General features: G+C 37.4%; 1 protein-coding gene across 1 annotated transcript in view; it reads left to right on the top strand.

Moving 5' to 3' along the window:
• LOC114642143 (procathepsin L-like) overlaps positions 1-12,254 on the top strand; it is a 32,460-nt gene extending 20,206 nt beyond the window's left edge. Inside the window, exons 5-7 of the mRNA XM_028791126.2 lie at positions 152-317; positions 9,714-9,819; positions 11,635-12,254. Coding sequence (XP_028646959.2) covers positions 152-317; positions 9,714-9,819; positions 11,635-11,734 — 372 coding nt within the window. The 3' untranslated portion in view covers positions 11,735-12,254. The remainder of the gene's footprint in view (positions 1-151; positions 318-9,713; positions 9,820-11,634) is intronic.
• Positions 12,255-16,138: the final 3,884 nt, after the last annotated feature.

The raw sequence follows: 16,138 nt of genomic DNA, 5'->3' as shown, positions 1-16,138 counted from the left end.
CAAGTTTTAATTAGCATGAAACAGCAATACTTTATTATTGCGTGATTTATATATTTTTCAATAATTCCATTAATTAAAGTGAACAATTTATTTATAAACAAAAATCTGAAAGTCTGAATGTAAAACATTTAATGGTGTCTATGACTTTCAGGAAGGAAGATGTCGATACTGTCTTCGGGGAAGAGCAGCAACATGCAAGTCATACAAAACCATACCGTGGGGCAATGAGAAGGCTCTTCAAAGAGCAGTGGCTAGAGTTGGTCCTGTGAGTGTAGGCATTGATGCCAGTCAGTCTTCCTTTCATTACTATAAAAAAGGTAAGAAACCCAACTATACTAGTCTAATTACATCAACATATAAAGCAATATAATTAGGTAGATATAATTATCAACAATAACCATCCAATATTCTTTGAGAAATAACATAAATACTCACATAAGTAATTTTTTTTCTTTAACATGCACAGAGTGTCCTTTTCCGTATTGTGTTTGAGTAGTGAAGTCTGTATGTTGGTAATCTCCTTAAGTAAAAAGTTCTGCCTGTATCTATGTCTTAATACTGCTTTCCCTAAATGAATTCAATCGGAGATGACATAGCTTATGATTTTCCACAGGACAAACTTAAACAGCTGATGCTGTCTGGAAATTTTTAAAATTTACACACATTTTTTTATCTTGTATTCTCTTGTTACATGACCTATACTGTATATTCATTTTGCAAACATTGTCCTGTTAATTTAGATTACCACTATGTTCATTTGGACTATTTCATGAGATATGGAATCTTTCCTGTGACAGAATGTCCATAAATGTTCCCCAAGCTAGTTTTAATTAGTGAACTGCATAATATCAAATTTATGTATTCTGATTTACATAAAAATAGTTGGAAGACATTGTGGTTTAATAGCTGTGCCAAAATGATTACCTTAATTTAAGACTACAAAATGTCAACAGTGAACTTTGACACTGGAATGTCAAAGGTCTCAATCACGAATTAAAGAGAAAGAAAACATTCTCTTACCTAACAGGACTAAACGTCAAGATAGCATTTTTACAGGAGACCCACTTATTAAACAAGAATCAGTTTCGGCTGCAAAGAGATTGGACTGGCCAAATATTCCACTCCAGCTATACAAAGAAAACTAGAGGTGTGGAATTTTAATACACAGAACAATTTCATTTGTAGTATCAGATGTAGTATCTGATTCTGAAGGGCAGTATGTGATCATTATGGGTAATTTATTTGATTGTTAAGTGATTTTGATAATTATCTACGCACCCAATGTGAATAATAGATACTTCAACCAACTGCATTTGCTTCCATTCGTAATGTGAACACTCATAAAATGATAATGGCCAGAGACTTTAATGTGTTTTAAATCCAGGCTTGGGTAGTTCTTCAGCCACAGGGACAATAACATCTAACACTGCAAAAACATATTTCAAAGTTTTTAATTGATCACAATTTATCAGACCCTTGGAGGTTTCAAAATCCAAACTCAAGAGCATATTCCTTCTTCTCAACAGTACATCATTATTACTCAAAAATTGATTATTTCTTTATAGATAACAATTTTTTGCACACGATAAAATCTTGCAAGTACAGTGCTATTGTTACCACACCCCTCTGATCATGTAGCTGAAATCATTATGCCTCACATACTAATCTTGCAGCTGGCATCTTAACCCACGTTTATTAGGTGACGAGAACTGTACAGAGTTTATATTCAAACAAACTGATTTTTTTAGAGGCAAATACCTCCTCAGAGGTCTCTGCGGGAATACTCTGGGAAACTCTGATGGCATTTTTAACAGGACAGATTATTTCAAATCTCTCCCACAAAAATATATCAGAAACCAAGACGGTATCAGAGTTGATCAGTGAAATTACAAGAATAGATGAACACGCCAGGTTACCAAATGAGACACTTTAGGAAAAGACAAACTTTGCGTTTAGAACTCAGCCTCTTGACCATAAAAAAACCAGAACAACTAATTTTTAAATTGCGACATCATTGCTATGAATATGGAGAGAAGGCTAACAAGATCTTAACTCCATAAGCAGGAAGTTCACAAAGCAATATCAGTACTTACCAACACAGAACAAATCCAAAATCATTGATAATAAAAATATAATGCACACATTTAGAGACTACTATAAGTCCTTATATTCTACTCAGTTTAAAGAAGACAAGACACTGTGATAGTTTTGAACTTTTTTGAGACCCTCTCCAATGGGGTGACACGCTGAAACGTGATTGACACATCCATCAAGGGCTGCTTGTCCATCGCCAAGGCAACCACAGGTTCACAGTGCAGGTTTGCAGCATCACAGAGGCAACTGCAAGCCCACCACCTCCACGTACAACGTGTCTATCACCTGATGTGTGATGCAGGTAACATTTTAATTTTGCCACTGACCTGGCCCAATCCCTGCCCATTTCCTGTGTCTGTGTGTAGTAGAGTGGCAGCTCCTGCTGCAATAAATAACCTTGCTGCTCCTGTTTCAAGTCGAATAAAGCTGGTTTTCCTGAAGTCCTTAGACTCAGCATCGTCTTTTGGGTGCAAGGCAGCAACTCATGCATCATAGCACAATATAATGCATTTTCAAAGTCAAAGCGAACTTTGTTGTTATCGTAACCACATACAAGTATACAGATAGACAAAACTGCGAAGCTCAGGGTCCACAGTGTAACAACATGAAGTGCAAATAATAAATTAAAAATAAAATTTAAATTTAAAATTAAAACACAAACAAGACAAGACATTGTGCAAAGACAAGAGAAAGAAGCAGCAGCAATATTGACATGTAGTAAGCAATATGAACATTGATGCAATGTATCGTATTTGCAATCTATATACATAAATAAAGTCAATAGATATGTAATAAAATAAATAAATAAATAATAGATATATCAAATACAGAAATTATCAGTGTATGATAATAGTTGTTTAAGACGTGTAAACAATGACAGGTCAGAATGTTTGACAGCAGAAGGATATCAAGAATGTCAAAATACTTAAAGGTCAGTATGAGATTTTCAGTTCTTTTCTACATGCACACTCGTCTTTGCAGGAAAGTGGCTTGCATGTATAAAAGTTCTGTTTTTAAAGGTGATTGAAGTAGTGTGGAAGATCCCAGGTGGCAGCATGGTGTTAAGGAATCTGACAGTTTGGGGGCAAAAACTATCCTGCAACCTGGCAGATCTGGCTTTGATGCTGCAGTTTCTTCTCTTGGATGGCAGTCGTTGTGAGGGTTGTAAGGGGTCCTGCACAATGCTGCAGGCCTTGCGGACACTGCATTTGTAAAATATGTCCTGTAGTGAAGGGAGAGGCACCCGAAAGGTTCTCTGCTGTCTTCACTATCCTTTGCAGGCGCTTGCAGCTGGATATGTTGCAGTTGCCATACCAGACACTGATGCAGCTGGTCAGAACACTGTCAATGGTGCCTCTGTAGAACATGGTGACGATGGAAGGGGGAAGAATTGCTCGCTTCAGCCACCTCAGGAAGTGTAGTCTCTGCTGGGCTTTCTTGACTAGTGATGAGGTGTTATGCATCCATGTAAGTTCCTGTTATGTGCACACCAAGGAACTTGGTACTCCTAACAGTGTCCACATCTAAACCATTGATGCTGAGTGGGATGTGGGCAGGATGTGATTTTCTGAAGTCCACGATTATCTCTTTTGTCTTGTCGACATTGAGAGATAGATTGTTGTCTTCACACCATGTAGACAGCCATTCCACCTCATCTCTGTATGCTGTTTCATCATCCCTGCTTATAAGTCCCAGCACCGTCATATCATCCACAAACTTTCATGATGTGGTTGGTGTTGTGCGTGGCTGTGCAGTCATGAGTCAGCAGGGTGAAGAGTAATGGACTAAGCACACAGTCCTGTGGTGCACCAGTGCTCAGTGTGATGATGCTGGAAGTGTTGCAGCCCATCTGAACTGACTGGGGCCTCTCTGTCAAGAAGTCCAGGATCCAATTGCAGAGCGGGTATTCAGGCCCAACCTGCTCAGTATTACAACCAGCTTTTGAGGGATGATTGTGTTGAAGCTAAAGTCTATGAATAGCATCCTGACATGTGTCTTTTTTATCCAGATGTGTCAGGGAGAGGTGAAGGGCAGAGCATATGGCATCCTCAGTTGACCTGTTTGAGCGGTATGCAAACTGAAGAGGGTTAAGGGAGGAAGGGAGATTAGTCTTTATGTATGACATGACTAACCTTTCAAAGCACTTCATGATGATTGTCGTGAGTGCAACTGGTCGGCAGCCATTCAAGCATGTCACTGATGACTTCTTTGGCAGTGGTATGATGGTGGTCGACTTGAAGCATTCTGAGACTGACGACTGGCTCAGAGATGTGGTGAAGATGTCTGTAAGGACACCAGCCAGTTCACTGGCAAATTCATTGAGCACATGACCAGGTATGTTGTCAGGTCCTGCAGCCTTGTGTGGATTGACTCTGGATAGAATCCTCTTCACGTCAGTTATGGAGAGACAGAGTACCTGGTCAGTGGAGAGAGGTGTTGCTTTTCTCACAGGCTCTTTGTTCGATGCATTACAGATGTTACAGCTAGATACTCTCAGTGCAGAGAAACTGGATAAACCTCTGATATTCTCAGACTTACTAGACACTTTAAATTCACTTCAGAGTGGGAAAGGAGCAGGCCCTGATGGCTACCCTGAAGAATTTTATAAAAACAAAATTCAATTAAGTTAGCTCCCCTTTCTATTGCCAACATTTAAAGAAATCAGAAACAATAAAATTCAACCTCAAAGTTTTTGCCAAGCATTAATTACTATCTTTCTTAAGAAAATTAAGTACTTAGTACAATGTTCATCATACTGACCAATCTCACTTCTGAATAATGATGTTAAGATACTCTCCAAAGTTTAGCTAGAAGAATTGAAAAAGTGCTTCCTTCGGTAATATTACAAGACCAAACTGGATTTATTAAAGGCTCCCACTTAACTTTCAATCTTCAACACCTGTTTAATGTAATATATTTTCCCATAAAGTCTAAAACTGCTTAGATCTTATTATCGTTGGATGCCTGAAAAAGCATTTGATGGTTGAATGGGACCTATTCACTACATTGCACAAATCTGAGTTTGGAACGAACACATGTGCATGGATCAAACTATTGTATACCAGTCTTGCAGCTTCAGGTTGTATAAACAGCATTATTTCAGACTACTTCAAACTAGAATGTGGTACTAGACAAGGATGTCCCCTGTCATCACTGCTATTTGCAATCGCCTTTGAGCCATTGGCAGTTCACTTTCGAAATGCTTCTGAGATAAAGGGTATTATCAGAGAAGAACTTGAACAGAAAATATCAATAAATGCAGATGATATGGTACTATATATATCAGAACTATAAAATACTGTGCGTGAAGTCCTAACAGCTCTAGCAGAATTTCGAAAGATATCTGAATTCAAAATTAATTTGAATAAAAGTGTGTTTTTTGCAGTGAACTCTCTAGCACACAACATTAGATTAGAAATCTTCCCTTTTATCTTTGTAGATCAGTTTAAATACCCACATTACCAAACATACCAAACATCACAAGTAAACATACGGCTCTTTTTCAACAAAATTTTGCTCTCTGCATGGAAAAACTTAAGAAAGAAGTGCATAGATGGTCTACCCTCCATCTTACTTTAGCAGGGAGAATTAACACTGTGAAGATAAATATCCTTCCTAAGCTTTTTTTCTGTTTCAAAGGATCCCCATATACATTAACAAATCATTTTAAAGAAATTGGATTCACTCATAACCTCATTTATTTGGATTCCAAACATCCCAGAGTACTGTGTGCAAAGGATCAAGTATTCAAAATTCAGAAAAGGAATGGAAGGCAGCCATGCACAGAATTCACTCTAGCTCTTTATGCACAAAGCATTCAGTTATTCAACTTAAAATCATTTATTGAGCACAGCTATCTTGTTTAAAATTGTCAAAAATGTTTCCAGTTCAAGATCCAACCTGCCAATGTTGCATTCGAGCACCAGCCTCACTGGGTCACATGTTTTGGGCGTGTACTAAATCAACATCATTCTGGACCAAAATCTTTAAATGCCTATCAGACAGCCTTAGTGTCACAATCACTCCTAATCCATTAACAGCTGTGTTTGGTGTCCTGTCAGATGGGTTTAAAGTGCAGAAGGACAAACAAACTGTAATTGCCTTTACTTCACTATTAGCACGTAGACCTATCTTGCTCAACTGGAAAAATCCTAGGCCATCCCTTTTAAGTCTGTGGGTAACTGATGTTAAATACTATTTGAAATTGGAAAAAACTAATTTTCACTTCGAGGATCTGTTCAAAAGTTTTTTAAAACCTGGCAGGATCTAATCAATCGCATTTTGGAATAAGCTTCTATATTGGCTATTGGCCTTCATGTCTTTCTCATGGGTAGGGGTTCCATTAAATTTAGTTTTGTTAAGTTTGACTTATTTGTTTACAACAACTTGAACTTCTAGTTGATAGTTGTAGAGAAGAGCTGGGGTCTCAGATGGGCAAACCCTGTTTATTTTAAGATGACTTGTTTTGAAGAGTATATTAGCACATCACCAGCAGTGATTAATACAGTTGCTTTTGTCAGCAGATGTTTTCATCTGGTTAAAGATAATGTACAGTGGAACAGGGAGATTTTTTTCCTTTCAGACAGTTGACTGTCAATGAAGGGATTACTGTTCTTAGCCTGGGCCAGACATCTTGATGGTGGAAGGAACAGACAAATACATCAAATCAGTGGCTCTAAGACTCATACCTGGGACTCCTATGTGGCTGAAGACTTTTTTCCAATCTGTTTCACAATCAATTTGTGGTTTTTTTCTCTTCTGTTATTCTGTACTTAGAGAAAGACAGCAGTGGGATTTTTACATTTGTAAGACATTGAGAAATATTTGTATTTTTTGCTATAGCTTTAAATGCTCTCTTTTGTTGTTTTTTTGCAATAATTCAAGATTTTTCTGTGTACTTTGCTCCCTTAATTGTGTTCCACTAATCACAACAAAAATGGGATGAACAGACACCGTGCAAACAACATTTCAGTAGTAAACCCATGAATGTGCTCATTAGGAAACATATTTTAAAATAATCAGAACACCAGGAAAAGAAAAATGAAAATTATGATAATGATATAAATCTTAAAAACCATGTTAAAAATACATTAAATTACCCCCATAAATGCTTGGTAGATTTTAATTAAAATTTACCAAGCTTAGTTTTATTGTTGCAAAGTTAATGTCAAAACATAGAAACCAGGAACTAACATTTTGCTTTATTAGGCTAAGAGTTCAAGTTAAAACAGAAGGTGTTTGGAACAAAATCCTGCAGTTACATGGTGTTTCACCATGAGAACCACTGCATTACATAAGTGGCGTGCATAACACCTCATTTTGTTTGTCAGCAATAAGGCTGCCATTTTTTATGCTGGATACTTTACATACATTTTTAAAATATTTTAAGACTACTTATTGTTATCCTAATTGTACTTGTTCTGTTTCTGGTCCTAAACATTATAGCCTCTTCATAATAGTCTTTTATGTCCTTCAATGAACTTAATATTTAATTAAAAAATATACGTATGTGATTAGTAGTAGTGAGTCTATTGCGTCCCTTCAAGACCTCCAAACTTGACAGGACAACACATTGCTTTGGATGCACCCTCTCTGAAAGCAGCAGTGCCTGTTGCATTTGAAAGCATTTTCTGAGATGAAAGCTGCATTCTAAACAGCAGGGCAGTTTCAATTTAGACAAGGAGGGTCACCTTTTAGTTTCTTGAACATGCCCTCTAAAAACTCTCTGAATAGCATAACAGCTACAGCATCTGACTTCTGTGTTCAAATTCCAGGTTGGCCACTGTCTGCATGGAGTTTGCACATGTTTCCTGTGTCTGTGTTTTTGAATGTGTATTCTTGCCCAACCAAAATTTGTGCATTAGGTTAATAAGCAGCTCTAAACTGGCCCAATATGATAAGGGAGTGTTAATGTGTATGTAGCGGGTGTCTAGGTCACTCTTATAGATAATCTAACATAAACACAGTTAAAATATCCAACTACACCACCAAGTTTTATTAAGAATCTGGGAACTCTTGCAGTTTAAAGGTAATAGTGCACAGGTTTCTTTATTTTGGGCGATAAGTAAAAACACAATGAAAGACATGGCAGAAATTTCAAGAGAAATAATAGTAACACAAGACAAGACAATATAAAATACACCATGAAGATAAAAGTAAATAAGAGTCTAAAAATATCAGGAACCAAAATCCTTTAAAAGAAAGCACACAGTCCACACTCTAGAAGTTCATTAAAACATAACAGTGGAGGATAAAACCTTTGGTGGTGCGAAGTCCAAGTTGTGCGCTGTTACCACAACAATTAATGTCCTAAGTGTCCTACTGAAGCACGCTGTTCTCCGAATGCCTGTTTTCCAACAGAAGTGTTGCTTCTTATCTGTCGGTTTCACTCAGTCCTCTTGTGACTCATCCCTCTCTCACTGGACCCGGTGTCTCTCTGGTGAAACTGTCTTTTCCTCCCTGGAGGTAGGTATCATTGTCTGTGTGCCTTGTGTTTTTTCAGCCATGTACCCTACCCTGCATGCGAGTCTCTGTGCTCAGTACGAGTAATCTTGACAGTGTTTTTGGTGTTCATCAAGCTTTTGGAGCAACTGGAGTACTAGGTGTCTTGTTAACTTCGTAGCACATGGAATGGGTATTGGCCTCAGTTTCCCCAGCTAATGGCCATGTGATGCTACTTGTCTGTTAGGTGGTCCGACAAACTCTTACCATGCCTTCCTGCTCTCCCCCAGTCTTTTGCATGGACAGGCATTCCTGTTAACAGCTGGGTCATCTGCCATCTACAGTTGTTTCCAGCCAGGAAAACAATTTTTTCTTTGTTGTACTGGTACCTCTGACCCCTGTTTCCCCTGTGTATCTACAGGTACATTGGCATGAGCAAACCTTTTCTCTGCCAAGTGCCATTCTGGTGGTACCATTTCCCTTGATATATTTTCAGTGATTGGAAAAATTCAGTATTCTCCTTTCTTTTTGTTTAGTAATACCTGCTTTTGGAATCACCCTGGTACATAACATGTCCCTTCTTGTAAATTTTAATTTAAATCTATTCATGGCTTTCTATTAAATTGACTGTGACATACAGGCGCATTGAATCTACATTGCATTTGCTACTTCTCCACATTTATATCCATATGGACTTTAAGTGGAAGACAAATTTATTGTGCTTTCTCTCATCTAAACAATAATTTATACCTCTCAAGCATAAATTAGGTTGTTTTTGCATCAGTTCAGAACACTAGTTGAAATATCAGTGGCATTTCTTCATCCTCTGCGGTGGGTTGGCACCCTGCTCGGGTTTGGTTCCTGCCTTGTGCCCTGTGTTGGCTGGGATTGGCTCCAGCAGACCCCCGTGACCCTGTGTTCGGATTCAGCGGGTTGGACAATGGATGGATGGATGGATTTCTTCATCCTACAGCAGCAGAGGTGTACTGGTCTACTGCTGGTTAGATGAGAGGAAAATGGGTTTCCTCGTAAATTAGGTATTTAGAGGTTACATTTGGTATGAGATGAAACCATAGTTGCTCTTAGATGCGATATGTACATAAAAAAGATTGCAAAAAATTAAAATAGTGGGGTGAAGTGACAATTGATATTACATTTTCTCTCTGTTTACTTAACAGGTATCTACTATGAGCCATTATGCAGCAGTCGAAAGATAAACCATGCTGTTTTGCTGGTGGGATATGATCAAATGAAAGGCTTTGACTACTGGTTGGTTAAGAACAGGTACATCCACCCATCTATTGCAAAAAAGTCTTACTGTATGCAGTTAGGTTAGGGGAAGCTGAATCTATAATTTCAGTAGTTCCGGCACATGATAAAAATCTACCCAAAAATGTATGCCAATCCATGGTAAGCTTTAAGTTACTGCCAACACTGGGGGACCCTACAACTCATGAAAGGACCCCAAAGTGGATTTATGTTATAGTCTGTTGTGTGAATCGCCCTGGCTCCATAAAACACACTAATATATTTGGTTAACATAAAATAGAGAGAACATGATTAAACAAATACTGTAAAAGAAACTTAAAGAAGATAATGAAATAACAACTAAGATAAAATTAAAAAGATTGTCTCCCAAAGTTTGTAGATGATACCATACTAGGTGAAAGGGCAGATGATGCAGAATCAGCTAAATTACTACAGAGGGACTTAGGTAGCAATCAGGAATGGGCAGATTTGTGTCAGATGAAATTTAATGTAAGTAAATGTAAAATACTATCTATAGGAAGTAGAAATGTTACATTTGAATACACAATGGGAGGGCTTAGACTTGAAAGTTCTCCCTATGAGAGGGACCTAGGAGTCATAGTGGACATCACTGTGTACATCCACAAAGTGAACAGAAGCATTGAAGAAGGCCAGTAATATGTTAGGTTATACATCATATGTTAATATGTAATCACTCTTTAATTTAATATTGTTCTTTATCAGTATGCTGCTGCTGGAGTATGTGAATTTCCCCTTGGGATTAATAAAGTATCTATCTATCTATCTATCTATCTATCTATCTATCTATCTATCTATCTATCTATCTATCTATCTATCTATCTATCTATCTATCTATCTATCTATCTATCTATCTATCATGAGATGTGGAGCTAAAGTCAAGGCTTACACTTATATAATACACTAGTGACACTTCACCTGGAGTACTGTGTCACTACAAAATGCAAAGATGACTCACTGACTCACTCACTCACTGACCAACAAAAGCACTTTTTCCCATTTAGTTAAAAAGCTGAACTTTGGCAGGATTTTACATGTAGGACAGAATGTGTGTTTAAAAAGCACATTTTGATATATCAATATTTAGCAGTAAAAAATCCTTCTACAATAGGAAAACTATTTACCCCAAAATCTGAAAAATGCTTCAGCTAATTTAATTGATACTTGGTGACGTTATAGGAAAAGGAAAATTAGATGATCAAGTGCATTTTTATTTGTTTTATTCAGCAATATCTATTAATATTATGCTAACTTACATCCTGTGAGGTGCATTTGGAGGTGGCTTGATGCAAGTAAAGGATGCAGAAGAGGTGATTGACAGCACTGACCAACAGTGTGAACACATGACTGAAGAAGGGGCTGTACTGTGGACAGGAAATAAGAGACGTGATCACATTTGCCATATACAGTGAGATATTAAATAGAAAGACAAAGTACGGTAAAGCTCAAGGATGTTGCAAAGTTCAGTGGTTAATACAGTGAGTGTGCTGTAAACCTCAAGTTCCAGTGCTGTAGCTGTGAGTGTTGGTGTTGCTTTGCTAGAGAGAGAAGTATGGTGTCCTCAGATTTAAGGCAAGGGGGGACAGAGAGTGTAAGATTAAACTTAACAGTTACATGAGCTACTCCATTGTAATATACAGTACATTCATATCTACAAAATTGGAAAGGGGACCCCCACCTCACTGTACAAAATTGTTACATTTAAATGCTTGTCTGCTTACATTGAATGGGGATGCCTGCTTGCCCCACTGCTCTCCAAAATTCTTTACATATAGTATATTGTAAATTTATGTTTTACTTTTTACTTTGCAGTTGGGGTACTCGCTGGGGAAATAAAGGATACATTAAAATGGCCCGAAATCGAAACAACAATTGTGGAATAAGCTGTTGGGCTTCTTATCCAACAATGTGAAGACCTTTCGATGCTGAGGTTGATACTCGACTGCATGAGCTGATGCAAACCTCAAAGCCAAATCTGTCACTGCACTCTGCTGCTGAGCATTTACCAAAGATTCATCATAACTTCCCTTAGGCAATCTGTAAAGAAAAAACAGTTAAAGAGTTTTTTTTTTTCATTTTAAATTTGTATAACTGATGTTAAACACAAACTGGGCTAGCTCCCTATCCAGAGTTGGTACCTCCTTGTGCTGGATGTTGCCCTGATAATTACTTGATTCCCATAGCTGTGAAATGGATGAGATTATTAGAAATGTGTTTGATCAACAACATCAACATTTCATGGACATCATTGTATTGTGGCATGGAAATCCCCAGTAAAGACAAGCAGTTTTATTTTGTTTTTAACTAAAACCTAAAATAAGATCAGCCTAATTCTGAAAAGTGAACACATGGCATTTTTTAATATTTGTCATACATTAAATAGGAGTCTCAGAACAGCACACATATATTTTCAAAACCTAGATTCAAAATTTTGCCTACATATATATATATATATATATATATATATATATATATATATACTGTATATATATATATATGTGTGTGTGTGTAAATGAAGCACAACCAAAAAAACCTCATAATTTATTTTGTGCATCAACTATAAATTCAGTAGATACTGATGTCCATCCCACCAGTACACAGTCACATGGTAAAAATCAACCCTGGATGGAATGCTAGTTCTCACATACACTCACACATGATTGATTTAAAGTGGCTGTTGGACTCAAAACCCTTGGACCATGATACAAAGTATCGAAGTATCACCATGGTGCGCCAGTTTAGTTATGTACTGAAACATGACATTCTCAAATCACTTTAATACAGTTTAGTGTCATTGAGCGTATTTTGCCATCGGACACAAACCAGGAGCCAACCCTAGACTGGGCGCCAGTGTATTGTAAGTCAGACTCTCACAGAAGCAATTATGAATTGCCATAGTAATATAATACACAGGTGTTCAAGATGTCCAAGGAAAAATGGAATTCCCCAAGTATATTTGGTGGATTTGAAACTGAAATCCTGGAAGCAGCAGCGCTGACCACTATGACTCAAAGCCTAAAAAATTTGTTTGTTTGTCTAAGTTGTTACCCTGTGCAGATTTAAAAATTGATGTTCTGCTAGTCATATTAATTCAGTCTGAAGATTACAAACTCCGTGTACTACATTTATTATTCTGTAACTCTACCAGTTTGTAAGAATGCTCAGGTCTGAAGTTTGATGAATCAAGCTTTTCACGCTAATACTTCTAATAAAATGAAAGCTCATGAATCATAACTGAAGACTCTTTATTCAAACAGCATATGCCACACACACATTTTTAGTTAACCATTTTCAGACATTAAAGTATGTCAACAAATATCAAGAGGTTAGTGAAAAGATGGCTTCTCATTTCCAGCTGAGTCAGAGAACATTAACATTTCAGAGGTGGCAGACATCAGAGAACTGTCACATGCCGTCAGCTGTGCTCCTGTACTTAAGAGGAAAGTTCAGGCCAATCTGTTTGTGAGCAAAGTCATTAATAAGACAGTGTCTGGCTCCCTCTGGTGGGCTATTTTATATTACAGTTAAGGTTTTTTAGAATTTTGAGTTGACACTTCCACATCTTGAAAGTGGAAAATGTCATTCTTGCCTATCAAACCCACAAGGCAATGTCAGGTAAAAGGCATTTCATGTAATGATAACAACAATAGCTCTTTGTTTAGTTGTAAATGATAGTTTTGAAAATTAATTTATCATTCTTGTTGCTTGTGTGGTTAGTGCCTTTTTTCTTATAAAAATTTAACAAATAGGAACCTTTTTACTTTTCCATGCAGTTTGAAAAAATATTTGCATAATTAATTGTATGATTTTAATATATGGAAGGCTGATCAACCAGCCAAGAATTTTTGATGAGCAAAGGGTCCTTCAGTGTGTTACATCAGTTAAAGGTGACTTTAGGATTCTGGCCTGAGTGACTGAGTTTCAAAGAAAAATCCATATCTGAAACTGGCAAATAATAAGGAAAATTTAAAATGGAGTCACCAAGAAATCCACAATTCAATGTCTGTTTTCCTTTGCCTATTTAAACTTTTCACTGTCTTGGGCGACACTGTGTGTTTTTAGGGAAGAAGCCAACTTCTCAAACTACAAGCTTGGATGTAATAATAATAATAATACATTTTATTTATATAGCGCCTTTCCCATGTTCAAGGCACTTGCAGAATATAATAAAGAACGGCAGAATATACAGTATATAGCATTATACAAACCAGATAAATAAATAAAGAAGATTAAGACAGTAAATTCTGAAAAAAAACAGACAACATAATTGATGGTCTAGCACACACATACAGGTTACGTTGGCATCTTGACAGAGAAGTAAAGTGAGAGAAAGGTAATAAAGTCAAGTAGAGCTAAAAGCCTTCCTGAACAGATGAGTTTTGAGTTGTTTTTTAAAAGAATTCATGGAGTCAGCTGACCTGATTCATTTTGGTAGGTCATTCCAGAGTCTGGGCGCTATACAGCTGAAGGCCCTGTCACCCATAGAGTGTAGATTAGTGAGGGGCACAACAAGATTACCAGAATCAGAGGACCTTAGTGGGCGGGCAGGCACATAGTGATGGAGGAGGTCACTGATGTAGTTTGGTGCGAGGTTATTTAAAGCTTTGTAGCTGAGAAAGCTCTGATGAAGTTCCACTTTTAACATTGAAGTAGAGCTGAGTATCATCTGCATAAAAATGATAACCCAATCCATAACTACGGATGATATGGCCAAGGGGAAGCATATAAATACAGAAAAGCAGAGTACCAAGGACACAGCCCTGAGGGACTCCTTGTGTGACTGGCACGGAGTTGGATCTGCTGTTGCCAAGACTAACAAACTCTTGCCTATCAGTCAGATAGGACTTGAACCACTGGAGGGCAGTGCCAGAGATACCCAGCATGTTATCCATTCTGGACAGTAGGATGTCATGTCTAACAGTGTCAAATGCTGCACTGAGGTCTAACAGAATTAATATGCTAGTTTGTCCAGAGTCTGCTGCCATAAGCAAATCATTGGTTACCCGTAGCAGAGCAGTTTCACAGCTGTGCCGCGCCCTGAATCCAGACTGAAAGGGTTCCATCAAATTATTAGAGGTTAGGTAATTGGTGAGTTGGGAAGCTACAACACGCTCAAGAACTTTTGACAGGAAAGGTAAGTGGGAAATAGGCCGGAAATTGTTAAGATTGTCAGCATCAAGGCCAGACTTTTTTAACATTGGGGTTACAGAAGCAATTTTAAAAGTGAGCGGCACGGAGCCAGTGTCAAGGGATGAGTTTATTATTGTTGTAACAGTCGGGATTATGGCATGAAGGCAGGATTTAAGTAGTGTGGTGGGGATGGGGTCCAGTACACAAGTAGTCGGCCTCATCTTACATGTACTCATCCTTTTGTGCAGTTGTCCATCGGGGCAGCTCCCTTTGTTTTCTATACTATTCAGATCCAGTTTTCCATCTTCTCTCAGGACAGTAAAAGACAATTTTGTTTGAAATCCTCAGTTTTTTTAAATTTGTTACAGATAAAAATCTCCATTTCACAAAACAACAAAAGACTGACATTTTTCTTGAGAAGTCTTTCATTGTGGACATTTTGGAATGTTTGCATGCAAAGGAAAGACGATTTGCTTAATTAATTGAGTAGAATTACAGGTTTTAACTCTGTTAACACATCTACAAAGGTTTCTTTAATAAACAATAGCATTTAAACATGGTTAATTATGAATGAGCTAAGAGAGTTTACCATTTGGTCAATACAATAATGGCTGCTAAGAATGGGGCTTTGCAGTGATTTGTGAAAAATAAATGTAAAATTTGTCATTTCAAGTAGTAATTGCTATTTGCAACATTAGTAATATTTATTAAAATGTATAAATGAAAACATTTTCATGTAAAACATGAACATTTCTTTGAGATTCCAAAGCTTTATTAAGACACCATTAAGGCCTGAATAAATCTGTGATTCCAGTTTGAGAATGAGCTTAACTTTGCCTGTTTTTGTTTTGAAAGTGTCTTTGAAGAACTGTGAAAAACCACAAATAGACAGATCAGTGTGGCTATGATCAAGGGATGTGAAGTGTTCTACTATAAGCTTTGTGAGGCCCTTGATCTTAACATCTCGAAAATGCTCCCTGAAACAGTCTGCTAATCGTCTCACTGATTCAGCTGTGTAGATTCTTGGACACTTTCTACAAGAAATGCAGTAAATAAAATTTTTAGACTGGTAAGAGACCCGTAGTTTATTATTGGATTTACCAGAGGGATCAGATGTAATATTGATGGTGACATATTTGCAAGTGACACAGTGGCTCCTGTTGCAACTCAAGGTGTCTGTTGGGGA

The sequence above is a fragment of the Erpetoichthys calabaricus genome, chromosome 2, assembly GCF_900747795.2.
Source record: "Erpetoichthys calabaricus chromosome 2, fErpCal1.3, whole genome shotgun sequence".
Taxonomy (NCBI): Eukaryota; Metazoa; Chordata; class Cladistia; order Polypteriformes; family Polypteridae; genus Erpetoichthys; species Erpetoichthys calabaricus.
Note: the sequence above shows the minus strand (reverse complement) of the source record. Positions and strands in the feature narration are given on the sequence as shown.